Here is a 19,073-nt window from a genome sequence, read left to right as displayed (position 1 = left end):
TCTATTTGCTATGAAGTGATGGGACCGGGTGCCATGATCTTAGTTTTCTGAATGCTGAGCTTTAAGCCAACTTTTTTACTCTCCTCTTTCACTTTCATCAAGAGGCTCTTTAGTTCTTCTTCACTTTCTGCCATAAGGGTGGTGTCATCTGCATATCTGAGGTTATTGATATTTCTCCCGGCAATCTTGATTCCAGCTTGTGCTTCCTCCAGCCTAGCATTTCTCATGATGTACTCTGCATATAAGTTAAATAAGCAGGGTGATAATATACAGCCTTGACGTACTCCTTTTCCTATTTGGAACCAGTCTGTTGTTCCATGTCCAGTTCTAACTGTTGCTTCCTGACCTGCATACAGGTTTCTCAAGAGGCAGGTCAGGTGGTCTGGTATTCCCATCTCTTGAAGAATTTTCCACAGTTTGTTGTGATCCACACAGTCAAAGGTAGTCAGGAGTAAACTGTGGCTTTTAGTAAGTTGGAGACTAACATAGTTCTTTAAATGTTGAATATCTGTTCTGTAATTCTTTTGTGAGAATTCATTATTTTGTATGCTGTAACAGCAAAAGTATTTTGGTCTAAGGGGAGCTATTTAAAATATCAGAAGCACCCAAGAAATAAGAAGTTAACTTTACATTCTACTTGAGGGATAAGTAAAAGTATAAATGATTTAATATTTAGAGAAATAAATAAGATACTACTCCGGTCATTTAACTAAGTGATGCCATGTCAGACTAAACTTGCCTTGTTCTCAGTTTTTTTGTCCAGCACGGTGGATCCTTTTCCTCTGGGTGACCCAGCCAGGGCCGCACTTGAATTGGTGAGAAAGAAAGAGCACTGGCCAATTTGAAGGGCAGATGGCAATTGGGGTAGTTTTTAAAGATTAACTTTGTTTCACTTTAAAAGCTTGAGTGCCATTTCTGGTGAAAATATCAGGAAAACGGGTTGGCTCATATGACAGTGTTATAGTGTGATTGTATACAACCTTTTCTGAAGGACATTTTCAGTTCAGTTCAGTCGCTCAGTCGTGTCTGACTCTTTGCAACCCCATGAATCGCAGCACGCCAGGCCTCCCTGTCCATCACCAACTCCCAGAGTCTACCCAAACCCATGTCCATCGAGTTGGTGATGCCATCCAACCATCTCATCCTCTGTTGTCCCCTTCTCCTCCTGCCCCCAATCCTACCCAGCATTAGGGTCTTTTCCAATGAGTCAACTCTTCGCATGAGTTGGCCAAAGTATTGGAGTTTCAGCTTCAACATCAGTCCTTCCAATGAACACCCAGGATTGATCTCTTTTAGGATGGATTGATTGGATCTCCTTGCAGTCCAAAGGACTCTCAAGAGTCTTCTCCAACACCACAGTTCAAAAGCATCAATTCTTCGGCGCTCAGCTTTCTTTACCGTCCAACTCTCACATCCATACGTGACCACTGGAAAAACCATAGCCTTGACTAGACGGACTTTTGTTGGCAAAGTAATGTCTCTGCTTTTAAATATGCTATCTAGGTTGGCCATAACCTTCCTTCCAAGGAGAAGGACATTTAGGCACCATCAAAAGTACAGCAAGATTCATGTACTGAGATGTTCATTGTAGCATTGCAATAGCAAAATACCAGCAACAACCTACTGTTCACTAATGGATGCTTAGTTATTTAATTTATAGTACATGGATATTTCACAGGCATATTTTTAAGGGAGCTTAGGTCTATATGTACTAATAAAGATGTTCTCTGTGTATAACCCAAAGAAAGGTGTTTACAGAAGAGTTTATACCTGTGTGTCTGGGTGTACATGATGATGTTAATGTGTGTATATATAAGCATTAATATAAACAGTAGTAATATCTAGGCAGTGGGATTAGAGAGGGGAATGGGAACGCTGCTTTATTTTTAAAAGACAATTTTTTAAAAGCCTAAAACTCAGTGCTTCACTGCAAGAGATTATTTAGTCGTACTATAAGGTGTTCTCAGAACTGCACTCTGCCCTGTGATTGTGGGACCAGAAAACTGTTTCACTTAGTGGCACCTGAGCCTATCAATCCTACTTGTCCCCATGGTATAAACACAGGAGACGGAAACCTAATAGGTTTGTCACCTTTTCAGTGCCAGATTTTCTTACTATATATACACCCACTGTTGTGTATGTCTGGGTTTATTTTTTCTTGTTTTGCTAAATAACTTGATTTTTTTCCACATCGTTTAATTATTCAGGAATTAATCCTTGTGAGAACCTTGATTTTTTAGTTTCCTAGCAATGACTCATAGCAATACAGCCTTTATTCTCTTTACTGTTTGTGTATATTTAAATCTCAAACTTCTGTTTAAATTATTATTAAGCTAGCTTCCATATCACTTACTTACCATTCCCATGTCTCTTCATTGTACCCAACAACCCATTTCTTACTATGCAGTAATCATTTCTGTTGGTCTCAAGCTAGCAAGCTCACTAGCATGGCAAGAAAGCTTCCTTTCTCAGCTCTGTCACCTGTTACTTGTATGGTGCTTTAAATAGCTGCAGCCTCCCTTGTTGTTGTATCGCGTTGCATACCTAGTTTACAGTTCACTTTCACCTCACATCTCTTGACTTTCCAGGGTTTTCTACTGTTCAATCATATTGGGGTTATTTTCTCATGGTAGAATATTTCTCTAAAAGCAGCTTCTCCCTACCACCACCACCATTTTAAAGTTTCTTTTGCTTATTTTCAGTATGGACTTTTTTTTAAAGCAACATTCCAGTTTCTGTTGAAATTTTTATCCCAGTTTTTTCATTCTAATTATGTATAAAGGTAATAAATGAAGGCAGCTTGTAATAGCTACTTGATCATATCAAATAGGACATTTGCCTACTCAGTACCCTTTTATATACTATAGTTTTTAAGCAGAATTTCAGTCGAGAAGACAATGCTGTTTTCTATATCACTTTAGATTACTTTTTAATCCTTTTCTTCCCCACATTTTATCCAAACCTTTATTAAATTTCCAACAGAGCTATTACCTCTTATAAGTCTTCCAAATGGGTAATGGAGACTGGCCTCAACTGAATGAAGGCACATTCATTTGTTTGGGAATGCAGAGTTCTCTACATAGTAGATTGCACTTTAATTTAGCATCCTATCCAGTGTATTTATCTGTAGTTTTGCCTTTTTCAGTGTAAAATCTTGACAGTGATCTTGAACCTGTTACTTATTCCTTTGTACATATATTGCTTTAAAAAGCCTGAGTCTGTGCTGCTCACTTCCAGCTTGTAATTTTTATGAAATCAAGGTTGTTGTTAACACTTGACACCCGCTTTGCCTGGTGAAAGTGGTGGAGAAGTAAAGGGAATGCCATGCGTTGGTCATTCATGTTCTGGGAAAGAACCATGAGGTGAGGAGGCTCAGACCAGACCTATGGAGCAGTGATTTGTAAGAGCAAGCCAGTTGTTATCTTCCCCTCTTTCGTCTGGGTTTACAGGCATTTGTTTTAATTTTAAAGAGCTTGCTTTAAGAAATTTTCCTTGAGATTATTGAAGTCATTAAAATTATGATGGGGAAAAACTGGTCTCCAGAGACACAAGCTCATAGTTAGCCAGTGCCGAGAGGGAAGGAAGAAGAGCCATGGCCTGGGTTGTACATCTAGGTCTTTCCATCTGTAGCTCCATGACCTCAAGATGTGTTGACTGTTCTTTTTTTTTTTTTTTTTTTAAGAGGATGACTGACCGTACATTGATACCTAAGATCTTCTCCTTCTCCTTTCTGTGATCCATTGTTTTTCACTCTTGTATAATCTTCATCTCCTGAATGGGTACCACTGCTCAGTATTTATTAATTTTTGCACATCACTTTGCAGTTGTAATATACTATATGACACTTGGAGAGTGCAGAGAAAATATTTCCTTTAAAATGTTGCTGCTTACTGTGAAAGATTTACATATGTCTTGATTAGAATATCTGTGGGTAGGGATTATCAAACACGTAACTTAATTCTATTTTCATTGATTGGCATTGTAGTCTATATATCAGGTGTTAGGGTAAAAACTGCTCTGCTACATTTAAAACCAACAGAGGAAGTAAGGTTCTCGAGGATTTTCTGAGAAGAGAAGAATGCTGGAAATGTGAATACAAATACGCTGCATAGATATTCCATAAATCCATATTAGCTTCTTACTGAGAAGCTGCTTCATGATGTACATTGCCCTGCACTGTGGATGGCTTGGTGAAGTAGCATATAGCCCAGAAGAGAAGGTAGAATGTGTTTTACATAGATGATTCCATTGAGATTTTGCAGATGCCCACTCAGGTTTCTTTATCATCTCTGGGGAAATTATACGTTGCCTGTGACTCTGAAGTTTTCAGGTACTGTTGTCATCTGTAAGGTTATGATTCACGTGTTTTTCTTTTCCAGCCTGTTGTGATTAGGTAGTACGCCTTTGGAATGACAGGGTTCTTTCTGTTTCCTTCTGTGGCATGTGGAGCATGGTTTTTGAGGACAGGAGACCTGGAGATTGTAATTAAGTACTGGTATGTTTCAATGCCTGCCAAGCAGAAGATGCGGGTTCAATCCTTGAGTCAGGAAGATACCCTGGAGAAGGAAATGGCAACCCACTCCAGTATTCTTGCCTGGAAAATTCCATGGACAGAGGAGCCTGGCGGGCTACAATCCATGGGGTCAAAGACTCAGATACGACTTAGTGACTAAACTACGACAACAGCAATCTTTCAATGTGTCCTGTCTCTAAAATTTTTTTTTTTTTTAAACAATTTCTCTAGATCATTGGTTTTGATTTTCATTGGGGACTTGATGTCTCAGAAATGTTCTGTGACTTGAGACGCTTGCCAGTCTTTCACTTTTTCTCTGCAGTTCAAAGGTGTATTCCAAGTTTGCAGATTTAAATTGGACATTTGACCAGCTGATATAGTTCTTTGACAGTGAGTGTCCCCTTTCCACAGAAGTAGAGTGTAGTTAAATATATATACAGTCTTCTGATTTAAAAAAAAAAACACATAAGTATTGGATATTAAATAAAAAGAAATAATTTCATTTGTTCAGTTCAGTCTCTCAGTCATGTCTGACTCTTTGGGAGCCCATGAACCAGAGCATGCCAGGCCTCCCTGTCCATCACCAACTCCCAGAGTCCACCCAAACCCATGTCCATTGAGTCGGTGATGCCATCCAACCATCTCATCCTCTGTCGTCCCCTTCTCCTCCTGCCTTCAATCTTTCTCAGCATCAGTCTTTTCAAATGAGTCAGCTCTTCGCATCAGGTGGCTTTGGAGTTTCAGCTTCAACATCAGTCCTTCCAATGAACACCCAGGAATGATCTCATTTAGGATAGACTGGTTGGATCTCCTTGCAGTCCAAGGGACTCTCAAGAGTCTTCTCCAATACCACAGTTCAAAAGCATCAATTCTTCGGTGCTCAACTTTCTTTATAGTCCAACTCTCGCGTCCATACATGACTACTGGAAAAACCATAGCCTTGACTAGATGTGTACACAAAACTAAAGGTTTAATGAATGCCCATTACCCAAATTGAAATTTTGGTAATTATCAGTATTTTCTCCCACATCTGTTTCTCTTCTTTCTGAAATATTTTAGGGCAAATCCCAGACATTGTTACCTGCATCTATCAGTAGGCCCCTCTTAAAAATACGAATATTTTCTTAAATAACCTTAACAACATTATCACACTAGGAGTGATTTATTTTTAACATCCTGTGAATCAAGCTGTAACAAACCAAACTATGAAACATTTTATGAGTTATTTAAGAGTAATATACTATTAGATATAATACATTATTGTTTACATGGATTTATACATTTTAGTTAATAATGAACAATGTGTTGTTGCCATAAAATAGCAAAGCATCAAAATTTGTATATTAAAGTGCTGTTTCAATTTTATCAGTAGCCTAAATATTTTTAGGTGGTTAACCTGAATTTGAACTTTTTAGAAAAGTTTTTAGTTTTTAAAGCTTTTTAAGAAAATGTAAATCTTATTTCTGTTTTGACTGTATTTTCTTGGTCTCAAGATGGCATCATTGTTTTTCCATATTTCCCTTTGCTTTCTCTCACTTCTGCATCTGGGTCATCTCTGACTATTTGACTTTGTAAACCTGCTGTATAAAAAATTTTGTGGAGTTGGTGTGGGGCTTAGATTTCTTATGTGTCTTTCTGATACACTTGCTTTTTCTAAAACCTACCTGAAAAAATTTATTTTCCATAACGTATGACTCTTAATTTTTCTTTTGAGTTTTTTCTTTATTATTTGGGAACCTAGTAGCAGAATAATGCTTCTTGGAAAGAGCTAAGTTATAATGATTTTCCCATTTGAAAAAATAACATTTACTTAGGTCTTGCCATTGTTTGCTTTGGTGTCTGACATGGAAGCTTTAAGTAAAAGCATAAACTTGAGAAGGAAAAAATACCCACACATAGAAAAACTCCAAAGGATAGTGTAATTTATAGACAGCTGGGTGGTAATGAACATTCTTGGTTTTTAACTTAATTTTTGGACTATCTTTGTTAAATTTAAGAAATCGTGCATGCTACTTTTTACCACTTAGATAATGAGTCTTTCAGTGTTTAGTGTATCATAGTAAGTTGTCAAATTTTTTGCTTTACTTACTTCTGGACAATACATATTTACTTTGAAGAAGGTGTTTTTATTTATTTATTTTTTTAATTTTGGCTGCACCATATGCCTTGTAGGATCTTAGTTCCCTAACCAGGGATCAAACTTGTGCCTCCTGCACAGGAAACACAGAGACCCAACCACTGGGCTGCCAGGGAATTCCCTGAAGAGGCTATTTTTGAATAAGCCATGTCCCCTCCGATACCACCCATCAGGCTTCCCAGGTGGCACTAGTGGTAAAGAACCCGCTTTTCAATGCAGGAGACACAAGAGATGTGGGTTTGATCCCTGAATTGAGAAGATCTCCTGGAGAAGGGAATGGCAACCCACTCCAGTGTTCTTGCCTGTAAAGTCCCGTGGGCTGAGGAGCCTGGTGGGCTCCAGTCCGTGGGGTTGCAAAGAGTCAGACACAACTGAGCACACATTTCCCTCCAGAGTTGTTTGGCTTGCTTTAAACCTGAAAACATACAGCTAAAAATTATGTATTGGAGAATGTCTTACTTAGAATTACTTACCCTTTTTTAAAAAATAAAATTCCATGAACTTTGGTTATCTGATTTTTGTAACCTACCATAGATCCATTTTAAGGAATGGTAGCCCAGTGACAGGTCTCAAACGTGGCTAAAGAAGGAAGAGAAACTAGGAAAAAAACCTGCCAATCTCTTCAGCCTAAGCGTATGGGAAATTTCTGTTTCAGGAAAGAAGTATATTTCTTAAAGGGTATCACTGTATTTTGTAGTCCTGTATAGCAGCAATCCTGCCTTTCCATAGCAAACCATTCTCTCTCTCTACCTAGCTGCACTCTTTCTACTCTAAACTCTAGTAACACTTGATGCAAACTTTTTTTGCATTTACTTATAATATACAGATCTTATGTTCTTTTGCTAAAATTTAAGCTTCTTGAAGGCAGGTTCAGTTTCGGAGTGGTTTTTGTTTGCCTTGTAGTATGTGTGTGGGAAGTGTGTAGCATAACTTTCAGTAGAAATAAAGCCTGTGATCTTTGTGAATTTAATAGATGCTAACATTTTACTGTCCATAGCCCAGCTTATAGATTTTTGTTAAGTCATGTAGAAAGCATAAATATTTAATGGGGGTTGGGAAATACAAGGAATAAAACTGCTGAGCTTAAGAGATAAGGCACAAATATATTGTTTTGATGATTCCTCTTGATATTGTATTACACATTGTATTGTACATTGTGTGTGTATATTTTCCTCTTACTACCTTTCATCTTTTTTGCCCTATGCTTATTTTCTCAGTAGCTTTTATTTCTGCTATTTTTATTATTTCTCCTTTGAATAGAAGTCTCCCTTCTTCTTAATACAAAGAACACAAACATTTAAAAACTTTTAAAAAAAATTTAAACTTTCATCTCAACAAGAAGCCTTTGATATTACACATGACCAGTTTTTTTCTTATAATTTAAGCAAAGCCATGTCTGTAATTATTATTTTGCCCAGAGGCTATTTGTCGTGAATATGCAAAGCCATGCTCATCTTCCTTCATTGTGGTTAGATTTTTCTTAGACATCCTTTTGGATCCACTTAAATTTGATTCTTCTAGAATTTGACTATCTTGGCACAGTATTCTTATCTTTCAATATGAAGTCTTTGTTTTCTTAAGTACTAGATCACTTGCTAAATTTTTTGTTTTTGGGCCACACCACACAGCACTCAGGATCTTAGTTCCTTGACCAGGGATCCAGCCTGTGCTCCCTGCAGTGGAAGCATGGAAACCCAACCACTGGACTACCAGGGAAGACCTGATCATTTGCTAATTTTTTTCTTCCTCAAACTAAATATTGGACCTCAGGAAAATGTTGGATTATTTTGTAAGCTCTTAAGAGAGCTACAGTAGTTAAGTTCTTCTAAATTGTCATGCTTGTTAAATAGTAGAGTTCTGATAACTGACTACATTAACTTTTCAGAACTTACAACAAAATTTCAAATGAGAGAGAACGTATAATGAACCCCCATGTACTCATCACTCAGATTCATTAATTGTCGACTCAAGGTCAGTGTCCTTTCTTCTGTACCTCTCTATCCTAAATGAGTTATTTTGAAGTAAATCCTAGACATACATTTTAATTAATAAATATTTCAATTTATATCTCTAAAGGAGAAGGATTCTTTGTAAACATAACCCCCAAAGTATTATCTTTGTTATTTTTGAATATTATTGGAGTAGTAGACATACCATATTTTTATCAAGAAAGCTAGTTAGAGAAAGTTGCCTAGTTTCTTCAGCTTTCGTAATGTAGTTAATCTCAAGGAGAGTTGGAAGCAGACGGATCTGAACATGTAGATAGAAAGCCATGCAAATAGCTTTTACCTTCTTCACAGAAGAAGCCCATTCTTTATCCTAGTCACTTACTGCCATGGACATAGCTCAGGGAGGTCACCATCTTTTATCTTAATAACTCATTGTCAGCAAATTTAGGATACTGTGCTGTCTGAATCCTTGACCTGTTAACAGACTTAGCCCTTGGCTCGCTTTCTGGAAAATCCCAGAACTACATAAAAATCATTTCTAAAATCCCAATAGACACGTTTTGCCAAGAATGTCAGTTGTCTCTTGACAGTTTGGCATTAACCTTTAAATATTAGATTGTGTAATCATAATGCCATTCAGGGAAAATAAAGTGGTGGGTGGCTGGCATTTTAAAAGTGAAATGAACTTGGGTTCCTGGGAATGTTGATCATTATTCTACTGAAAATGCTGATATTCCTTAATAGTGAAACAGTAAGTAAAAAGCAGTATTTTACAAATAACTTAGAGGTGAGTAAAATGCGGGTTTTATGGATTTAATATATTTTTGTCAGAACAGTATCTGAGGGGTGTCTTAAATTTTCAGACTTTGAAAGTGAGACGGTAATGAAGGAACCTTGTAGTGAGTTCCCGCCAGGCTACTAGTCTGACCAGCACATATCCAAAATAGATCATTATTTTTGTCATTGTAACCTGCCTTCTCATTTGCCTTCCTCGCCCTTGACTTTGCAGCAGAGAACAGAAAGAAACTCATGGCCTGTACCGTAAATACACATGGTAACAGTAGTCAAGTAATTTTATAGTTTTTGTGGGCAAGTCATTCATTCATGGTGATGGAATGACTTATTTTTAATGCAGTGTTTTTGTTTCAGCTAAACTTAAAAATTCTTTTTTTTTCCATCTGATTTAGTGTCTGTACCATTGCAAGGCAGCATAAATTTAGCACAGCTTCTTCATTTTACCAACTTTGTAGAAGTGTTTAAAGGTTTCTTTCAATTTACTTTTAGCTTTTCATATGAAATGGACTATAATAACTCTTTAATTTACAGTATAATGTGTAATTAAAGACAGACCCAGTGTATCTGGAGTGTGGGTTATACCAGGGATCCTGGGAAAGAGGAGATTTGGAGCATTAATTTCTAATCTCATTTCAACATGACGTTTTCGAAAGGAGAATCTCTTTGGAAAATAGATAAAAGCATGGACTAATCCCAGACAGATCACAAAATGGAAGAAACTCATATTTACTGCATCCACCTAAAGGATAGAAAAGATATCTTCAATTTTCTAGAGGGGACATTCATGTAGATAACTTATACTTTTAAATGATTAATTAATTGCTGTAGATCAGTGTCATAGCAAATTAGGTCTGATAGGGAATGCTGCTTCTACAGATTTTTATATTGTAAAATTAGTTTGATTTCTTTTGTTAAACTCATTTAATCCTCTACCTTACTCCATTATTATCCTTGCAGTTTTTTTAGTTTAATATCTGAGGTATCTTATGTGGCACTATGGTATATTCATTTTGACTACTTCTGGATACCTCCCAATTAAACAGAAACATGTATTAGAGGAGCTCTAGATGGTAAGAAGGCACTAGTATACACTAATAGACACTAATAACAGCCTTTTGTATAACTGGCTTATAATTCTTTCAACCAGTTTCCTACTGATAAATACGTAAATTATGGACTTCCCTGGCAGTCCAGTGGTTAGAACTCTGTGCTTTCACTGCTGAAGGCCTGGGTTCAATCACTGGTTGGGGAACTGAGATCCCACAAGCCACATGGCATGGCCAAAAGAAAAATTCAAGACAAAAAAATACCCAAATTATTTTCATTTTAAAAATTTAAGGTAAAAAAAAATTGTACATACATCAGATAGTCTTACTTTTAGTAAACTTTTTAATTAAATAGATATACAGAAAGTGCACAAATCATTTTTGTAGCTCACTGATAAATGGAACTGTAAATGTGTAATCCGCACTCTAGAAGTCCCCCTCAAACCCCTTTACAATGACCACAGTCCCCACTAAGGGGTAACTGTCCTAATTTCTAGCATCTTGCTTCATTTAGCCTGTTTGAATTGTGTGTCAATGGAATCATACTATATGTGCTCTTTGGTATCTGGCTTCTTTTACTCAACTGTAATGTCTGTGAGAGTTCATCCATTTACTTGTAGTGGTTGTTATTGTTTTTGTTTTTTTTCTGACTATACTGTAGGGCATGTGGGATCTTAGTTCCCCCAGCAGGGATCAAACCCTCACCCCCTACTTTGGAAGTATAGAGTCTTAGCCACCAGACCACCAGGGAAGTTCCAGGTTCATTTTTTATTGCTATGTAATATTCTGTTGGGTGACTGTACCACTGTTGTTTAGTCGCTGAGTCGTGTCTGATTCCTTTGTGACACCATGGGCTGTAGGCCACCAGGCTCCTCTGTCCCTGGGGATTTCCCAGACAAGAATACTGGAGTGGGTTGCCGTTTCCTTCTCCAGGGGATATTCCCGACCCAGAGATTGAGCTCTCCTTCATTAGCAGGCAGATTCTCTCCCACTGAGCCACCAGAGAAGCCCAACTGTACCATAATTTTTTCTTTTTATTGTTGATGAACTTTTGGGTTGTGACCTAACTTTTGGATATTACAGATAGTGCTACATGAACATTTTTTTTTAAATAATTTTTTATTTATTGACTGGGCTGGGTATTTATTGCCTCATGGGCTTTTGTCTAGTTGTGGCAAGTGGGGGCTACTGTCTAGTTGCAGTGCAAGGGCTTCTCATTGTTGCTAAGTACAGGCTCTAGGACACCTGGGCTTCAGTAGTTTTGGTTCCTAGGCTCTAGAGCACAGGCTCGATCATCTTGGTGCATGGGCTTAGTTGCTCTGAGGCATGTGGGATCTTCCTGGACCAGGGATTGAACCCGTGTCTCCTGCACTGACAGGTGGATTCTTTACCTTTGACTAAGCCACCAGGGAGGCCTTATATGAACCTTCTTAAACATGTATTTTGGTGAACATAGCTCTTCCTGTCTACTAGCAGTAGTGCTGATGGATATAGGGCATATGTGTGTGCAGCTTAACATGCCAACAGTTTTCAAGTGGTTGAAACTATCCCACTCCTGCCAGCAGAGTTGTGTTTTGTTGTTTTTTTAGTAACTTTAAAGAAGTGAAATTTGAGTGAAAGAGTAAAGTGATTTTAAGTTTTAGAGTATAGTGCTTAAATTTGTTCCCAGGAATGCTAATTTATACTCCACTGAACACTGGGTTTTATCTAGCTCTTTCATCTCTATCAATTAATAATGGAAAATATCTCATTTTTAAACTACTTTAATGAGTTGGGCTTTTTATAGCTTAATTTCAGTTTTCTTAACTTCACTGTTCTGGCCTTTTCTTCCTAGTTGTGCTTTGTCCTTTGTTTTTTATAATAAAGAAGTTTTAAATGTGTATGTGTGCTTGCATCTGCTAATTTTTCCCTCTGTGGTTTCTGCCTTTGGTGTCATTCTTAAACCTTTTTATCTCCAAAATTTTTTTGTTTGTTTTCTTTGAGAACTTAATTGTTTATATTTAATTTTGTTTATTGTAACTAGATTTGACTTTTTCTTTCACTAATGCAAGGGAGCTTTTTTGGTTGTTTTTGTTTGAAAACAACCACATACTTTAACTTACTACATTAGCATTAGCTTTGGAATATTTGTAGGGGGGTGTCAGAGTGTGACTGGCCAGGAAGAAGTTAGTGTCATCTGACCATGAGAAATGAAGCCAGTTTTCCAGTGTGGTTGCTGTTTGAATCCTTTCAGTGTGCATGTTATTAAAAGTAGTTAGTTTTTGTTTAGAAAAGAATGAGATCAAATAGACTACATTATCTTATTTAATATCTCTAGTTGCTCTTAAGCAAAGACTTTGCCAAAAATACACCTGACCTCTGTTCTGTGACCTACAAAGGACAGAGGATTTGGAGAGTCAAATTTCAAGCCTTAAAAAATAACATTTTTCTCTATTTAAGAGATCACTTAAAATTTATTTGGCATTTTTCCTTTTGTATAATAGTACACATAATTAAAATGTAATTTGTACTGCTGATTGAGAAAGATGAGACCAGTCTGTCATATCTTGTGGTGGGTTTTTTTTTTTTTAATGTTCCAGTGGGATTTGAGAGTTCCCCAAAGCCCCCACCACCTAAAATTTTTATCACTAAAGTCATTATTGGGTTATACCACAAAGCAGAGACAAAATAGAAATTAGACCAGAAGCCCTATCATCTGGAAATGGGTTGTTTTGGTTTCTGTAATTGAATCTTACTACCTTAAAGGAATGAGTCTCAGGACACATAAAATTGATAAGGAAGAGAACACAGAAGTGCCAGTGCTCTGTGATTCGAGCCCCCAAACACTTACGAAACTACAGGCCAGTCTAAGGAGGATAGAGGTTTGTGAGCGAGGAACAGAGTAGCTGAAAATAAATACTACAGACAAAGTTTAAAAAAATAAGTTTGTTTTTTTTTTGCTGTTTTTTTGCATTTGGCAGTGCTACTTATAGCACAGTTATATCACTAGTCATTTTGATTATTCTCTAAGCCAGGGAGAAAATTATCTAGACTTCCTTAGAAAATCTGTAATTTTAGGAGCGCATTTCCAGTTCAGGAAAATCAGTGTTTTGCTGAATGCTTGAATTTGACTAAAGGGAACACTGGATTTATGTTAAAGGATCATTGGAGAGAGGTTGGGGTGGGGAGAGAACAGAGGGGAGAAAAGCTAAAATTAAATTCCTGTTTTTTATTTACTTACACAATGCAATCTTACACATATTACATACTTAACCCATTTATTCTTCACAAAGGTCTGTAAAATGGTGTTTTCCTGATTTGCCAAGAACAAAAGGCTCAGAGAGTGAGTTTACATTATTTTGTCTAGGCTCAAACCCACCAAATGGCAGTCCTGGGATTTGAACACCAATCTCTCTGAATCTAAAGCTCATTCATATTCTTTTTACAGGAGTATATATTGCCTTTTAAACTACCAAAATTATTATCATATTTTATATTTTATTGATTTCTTGTAAAATGTTGGTAGCACTTTCATTGACATATCTTGGGGGTACCATCTTTAGTTCTGGGTAACATAAAGCCTGTGTAATTTCCTTTACCTTCCACCTTAGTATTGAGAGTAAGCATGAGGTTACTATCCTAGGAGGACTCAATGAATTTGTAGTGAAGTTTTATGGACCACAAGGAAGTAAGTATATGTGTTGGTATGTGTTTTTCTATTTTACTTATATTCCTTAATAGACAATGTGAATATCAAGATAGATATGTATAGTTCTTGAAAAGTAAATTGAATTGAATTCTAGAACCAGTAAGGAAATCTTGCTGTTACGATAAATACTCTATATGCTTTTTCTCTTATGTCTGTGTTAGTGTGACTTAGTATTAGCCACTCAGTCATGTCCAACTCTCTGCAACCCTATGGACTGTAACCTGCCAGGCTCCTCTGTCCTTGGATTTCTCTAGGCAAGAATGCTGGAGTGGGGAGCCATTCCCTTCTACAGGGGTCTTCCCAACCCAGGGATCAAACCTGGATCTCCTGCATTGCAGGTGGATTTTTTACCATCTGAGCCACGAGGGAAGCCCTGTGAGACAGTATTAAACATAAATTGTGAATTCTGGGTTTTGTGGAAATGTTTTTTGTTGTTTGGGGGGAGGGGTGGGTCAGGCACAGGATAGACTGAGACAGTAAGCTATTACTTACCAAATAATTGAACAGTGTTTGAAGAATCAGGTAAATTTGGTAAAAATCAGGTAAAGAAACAGGTAAATTTGAGAGAGAAAATGAATCTATGCTAATTCTAGATTTTTTTTTAAAGGAAAGTATTATATTTGAACATAGAGTACCTACTAGATATAAGAGTTCCCTGACTCTTGAAGGAACTAATTTGCAAGATTTTCAAAAGAGATTAGAATTTAATGTTTAACTTACAGTCAGATTCTGTTTTCTAATTTGGAGACAATTCTAATGTTTTAACATTTTTGCTTTTATTTCAGCACCGTATGAAGGCGGAGTATGGAAAGTTAGAGTGGATCTTCCTGATAAATACCCTTTCAAATCTCCTTCTATAGGTATGTAACTACCCAGTTTCTCTCCTTAGAGAATTTTGAAATGGAGGAAAAAAACAACAACAAGCCTACATTTTATGGGAGATAATTAATTCCAGAAGTATTTGCTCAACTGAATTTTCTCCCCTTTTTTGGCATAGGTTAGTTAGTAATTTTAAGAAGGGACTTCCATAGTGTGATAAAAGGTGTTGAAATATATCCTTTGCATGCTTGTAATGACTGTAACTCTAGATTTTTCTGTCTTTTAAGGTCAGATTAAATAATTTTAAGACCCACTGTCCATTCAGGCTATTAACAGTAAAATAATAAACATCTTAAATCTCATTTTAAATGCCAGATTGTTGAAATTAATATTAATATTACATAGTGCCTATTCTAGTTCTGTCATTTAAAAATCCTCCTTATACCCTACTCTTGCTTTTGTTCACTCCAACTCATGTACCTTTTTCATTCTCTCCACTCCAAATCTTTTTAACCCTCTAAACGGCTAAAGAAAGAAGAATAGACACAAATCTCAGGAGGGTTACATAAAATACCCTCAGTGGGGTATTTTTTCCTCACCTTCATCTTCTGCTCTAATTGGTGATATTAACTTATCACCCCCATTAAGGCACTTAGTGACAGTTTACGTATTAGCATCAGATGCTGCGGAGGTATATTTTGGTTGAGCTTGATACCTTTAAATATTTTGAGACTGTAGAATGATAGTAACTTAGCTAACTTAAGCCAGCTTTTAAAATTTTCCTTCTGTAGATGATTTTTAGATGTTACAAAGAATTGGCCAATTTTAAGAAGGAAGAAGAAAATAAAATTGGAATATGTTTAGAGCGTTTTCTGTCACAGTGAATCACTTATTCTGAATTGTCAGAGCTGATGCCAAAACTCTTGGAATTTACACTCCTCCCTTGCCCTCGAAAAAAGGTTTTTTAAAAGAGGTGAACCAAAGACATTCTGAGCTTTGTGTTTTAATTCTAAGCCCCCATGTTTCTGTCTGGGATAAATAATGTGAAAATGTTAGTAATTCCCAATCAAATGCAGTGGCCTGTCCCCCTGACATCTAGCTACTTTATATGTTTTACAATTTAAGGCTATAAAAATACTATAGAGCATCTATAATTCCTTTTTAGTCTGGGAACTCTTAATGTTCATTTTAAGAATAAACTGGTAATTTCCTATAAAGGGCCCTTAGCTGAATTTTAAACTTGGTAATTAACAATATGGGCTTGCCTCACAGGTGGCTCAGTGGTAAAGAATCTACCTGCCAATGCAGGAGACGCAGGTTCAGTCCCTGGGTTGGGAAGATTCCCTGGAGAAGGAAATGGGAATGCACAGCAGTATTCATACCTGGAAAATCCCATGGACACAGAAGCCTGGCGAGCTGCAGTCCATGGCATCGCAAAAGAATCAAACATGACTTAACAACTAAACAACAGTTGAGGAGATACTTTATGGATAATTGAATTGGAAATCTCCCATTGCTACCAGAACCTGCAAACTGTAGAGTTATCAGATGGTGATATAGGAAGGGTGCTCTGAGGTGTTGAATCTTTGAGACAATTCCTGAGTGTATCTCACTTAATACCTTAGCACAGGTGGGACAGCAGCTGTTTTTCAGTTCCATTCTGGTGTGGTGGAATGTAGGTAGAATCTTTAAACCTTTATAAACAGAATATCCAAACCATATAAATTCATTCAGATATATTTCATAAGTAACTATTTACCTATAGAACTAAAAATTTGCTTGCTAAATCTAGCAGTAAATTTAGTTTTGTTACCCTAGATTCCTAGTCAGAAAGGAAACAGTATAGCTTGATGAAACTAACAATGAACCAAGAAGTGCAGCTACATATCCTACAGAAATGTAGTTATTTCTCAAATCTTAACATGTTTCCAGGTAACAATTATTTCATCATAACTTTCAAAGTAAAACTATGTGAACTTCAGACATTGTTTGTTAACTAATGATGCAACAGAAGCCTCTGTACTTTCTTAAGTTAATGATGTAACATGAAATTGGTTAGGACAAATGACTAGGCTAACTTAACTTCTTGATAATTTTTCCTTTCCCTTTCTGTGTGCTTTTAGAACTTGATAATACCTACAAATGTGTATGTACCATCTTCTCTTAGGGAAGTAGATCTAGTTGAAATATTTTACAAGCTGTCCTTGTTTCCTCCAGAGGAAGATTGCGTAAGAGTTTTAATCAGTCGTGTGGGGTGACCCATTTTCAGGTCATCAACAGTGTAATTACTGTTGCAATGTGCTTTAAACATTTTGAGAGGTAGTGGCTCCTGCAGAGTAGGCAAGGATTTGTTTTTGAATTGTATAGATAGCTGCAGAACTATACAGAAGAGGAAATAAGATAAATCCAACCTCACTGTTGTTTTTAAACCCTGCCTCGATAGTATGTAAGCAAGCTTACCCTTCTTTCCAAGCCAAATTTTGATCTCTTAAATATTAAGATGTGCAAATTTAGATTAAGTGTTTTGATGATTAGGTCTTGGGATTTTAAAATATATATCTATGTATACTTTTTTGTTTAATGTTGCTATATATATTTTTTTTAATTGTATAAATGCTCCTTATCCATAGGAATGTAAGAAGGTCCAGGTGAGCAAAACTGAAGAAAAATTAAAATGTCTTATAATCGTGTCCCTCAGTGGATATTATTATTTACATAAAGTATGTAAAAATGTACTTTAAAACATTTTTCTCTAAATATTTAAGTGTATAAGCAATGTACTTTTACAAGTAAACTGTAAACTCCAAACACAGTTTTAGGAAGTTTTCAATAGTTATCTGACTGCTTGACATGTAACTGAAAAAGTCCTTTTAAAAACAATTTTCATCTTTAAGTAAGTAAATTAACTCCTTAATTTACTTACATCTTAACTCCTCTTTGGAAAGAGAAGGAATATTAACAGCCTCCTGGGGAAGTTACCAGCTTACTCTTACAAAGCCATCATTGTTCCAAGCATCTTAATAAGCTCATCTTTTGGAATTTTACATTCTCTTTGAATATCATGAGTGATGGCAAGTCTTGATGCTTTGAAGCTGGGTATAAATTTTTGAAATGGCTAAAGGTCATTTAATTCCAGAGAATAAGATGAATTGAAAAACTGAGTAACATCAGTTGAAGTCTATAATGATATATGATTATGAAACTGACTGAAGTTTAAGAGTTATGATTTACTTTTTAAACTGGCCCTTTGGGCTCTTTCAGAAAGAAATTCTGAAACTCCTTTAATCAGTTGTAACATCATTGAAATATTTGCATCGTTTTCCAGAGAGACTGCTTTGATGTAAATCATATTTGAATCTCTTTAAGTTCTGATTTATTTGACGGTCCAGACTTTGATCTCCCGATTCAGAAACTAGAATGAGAGCAGTGCTGCTGGATGTGTCACCATGTAGTTAGGAGGGTCTGATTGGTCAGTGGACTGGTTATCAGGAAAGAATGGTTCTGGCCCCGGTTCTCCTTGACTCTGATGATACTTATCTGAATTGTTTCTTCTTATAGAAAATGAGATAATGTAATTAAATGGACTGTGCATGTTTGATATTGACCAGTGTATTAAATATTCAGGATATATGATATATGGCATTCCACCAGATACTTAGGAAGGCGGTATAAGGCTTTCACCAGGTGGGAGGAGAAAAATATCAAAGTATTTAAAATATTGCGTTTGCTCTAGTGACAGCATTTCATTGCTTTTTAGGAGAAGTGTGACTCAGCACCTCAATTGAGGAAGAGAGTATATGGAGGAGATAGATGTTTACACGAATTGTATCTCATGTATTGAGAATAGAGTCTTTACAAAGCTTCAGAGAGGTGAAGGTGAACATAAGGACTTTATAAATACTCTTTCAAAACCCCAAGTAATGCCCAGTCCATGAAGATTTTGTTCTATGTAAAGAAGTTGGTGCAGAGACTATCATATTCCATACTTCTCTAGATTCACACTTTTTGGTCATTACACATGTGGTCAACTAAGAAAAAGGTTTTACCCATCTAAGGAAACAGACTTGCGGTTGCTGCCTGGGGGGAAATAAAGATGAGTGATCCCATATATAAAGAGGTCACATAG

At 36.5% G+C, this 19,073-nt stretch overlaps 1 protein-coding gene across 3 annotated transcripts in view; it reads left to right on the top strand.

Moving 5' to 3' along the window:
- UBE2H (ubiquitin conjugating enzyme E2 H) overlaps positions 1-19,073 on the top strand; it is a 102,066-nt gene that overhangs the window by 41,613 nt on the left and 41,380 nt on the right. For 2 of the 3 annotated variants that reach the window (XM_081531307.1, XM_081531306.1), the window contains exons 2-3: positions 14,031-14,107; positions 14,914-14,988. In XM_081531307.1, the coding sequence (XP_081387433.1) occupies positions 14,031-14,107; positions 14,914-14,988 (152 nt within the window). Of the gene's footprint in view, positions 1-9,351; positions 9,387-14,030; positions 14,108-14,913; positions 14,989-19,073 lie in introns of all 3 variants that reach the window. The other variant, XM_081531308.1, reaches the window with a different exon arrangement.

The sequence above is a fragment of the Giraffa tippelskirchi genome, chromosome 10 (genome assembly GCF_054371585.1).
Source record: "Giraffa tippelskirchi isolate mGirTip1 chromosome 10, T2T-mGirTip1v1.2.pri, whole genome shotgun sequence".
Lineage (NCBI taxonomy): Eukaryota > Metazoa > Chordata > Mammalia > Artiodactyla > Giraffidae > Giraffa > Giraffa tippelskirchi.
This window is presented reverse-complemented; position numbering and strand designations above follow the sequence as displayed.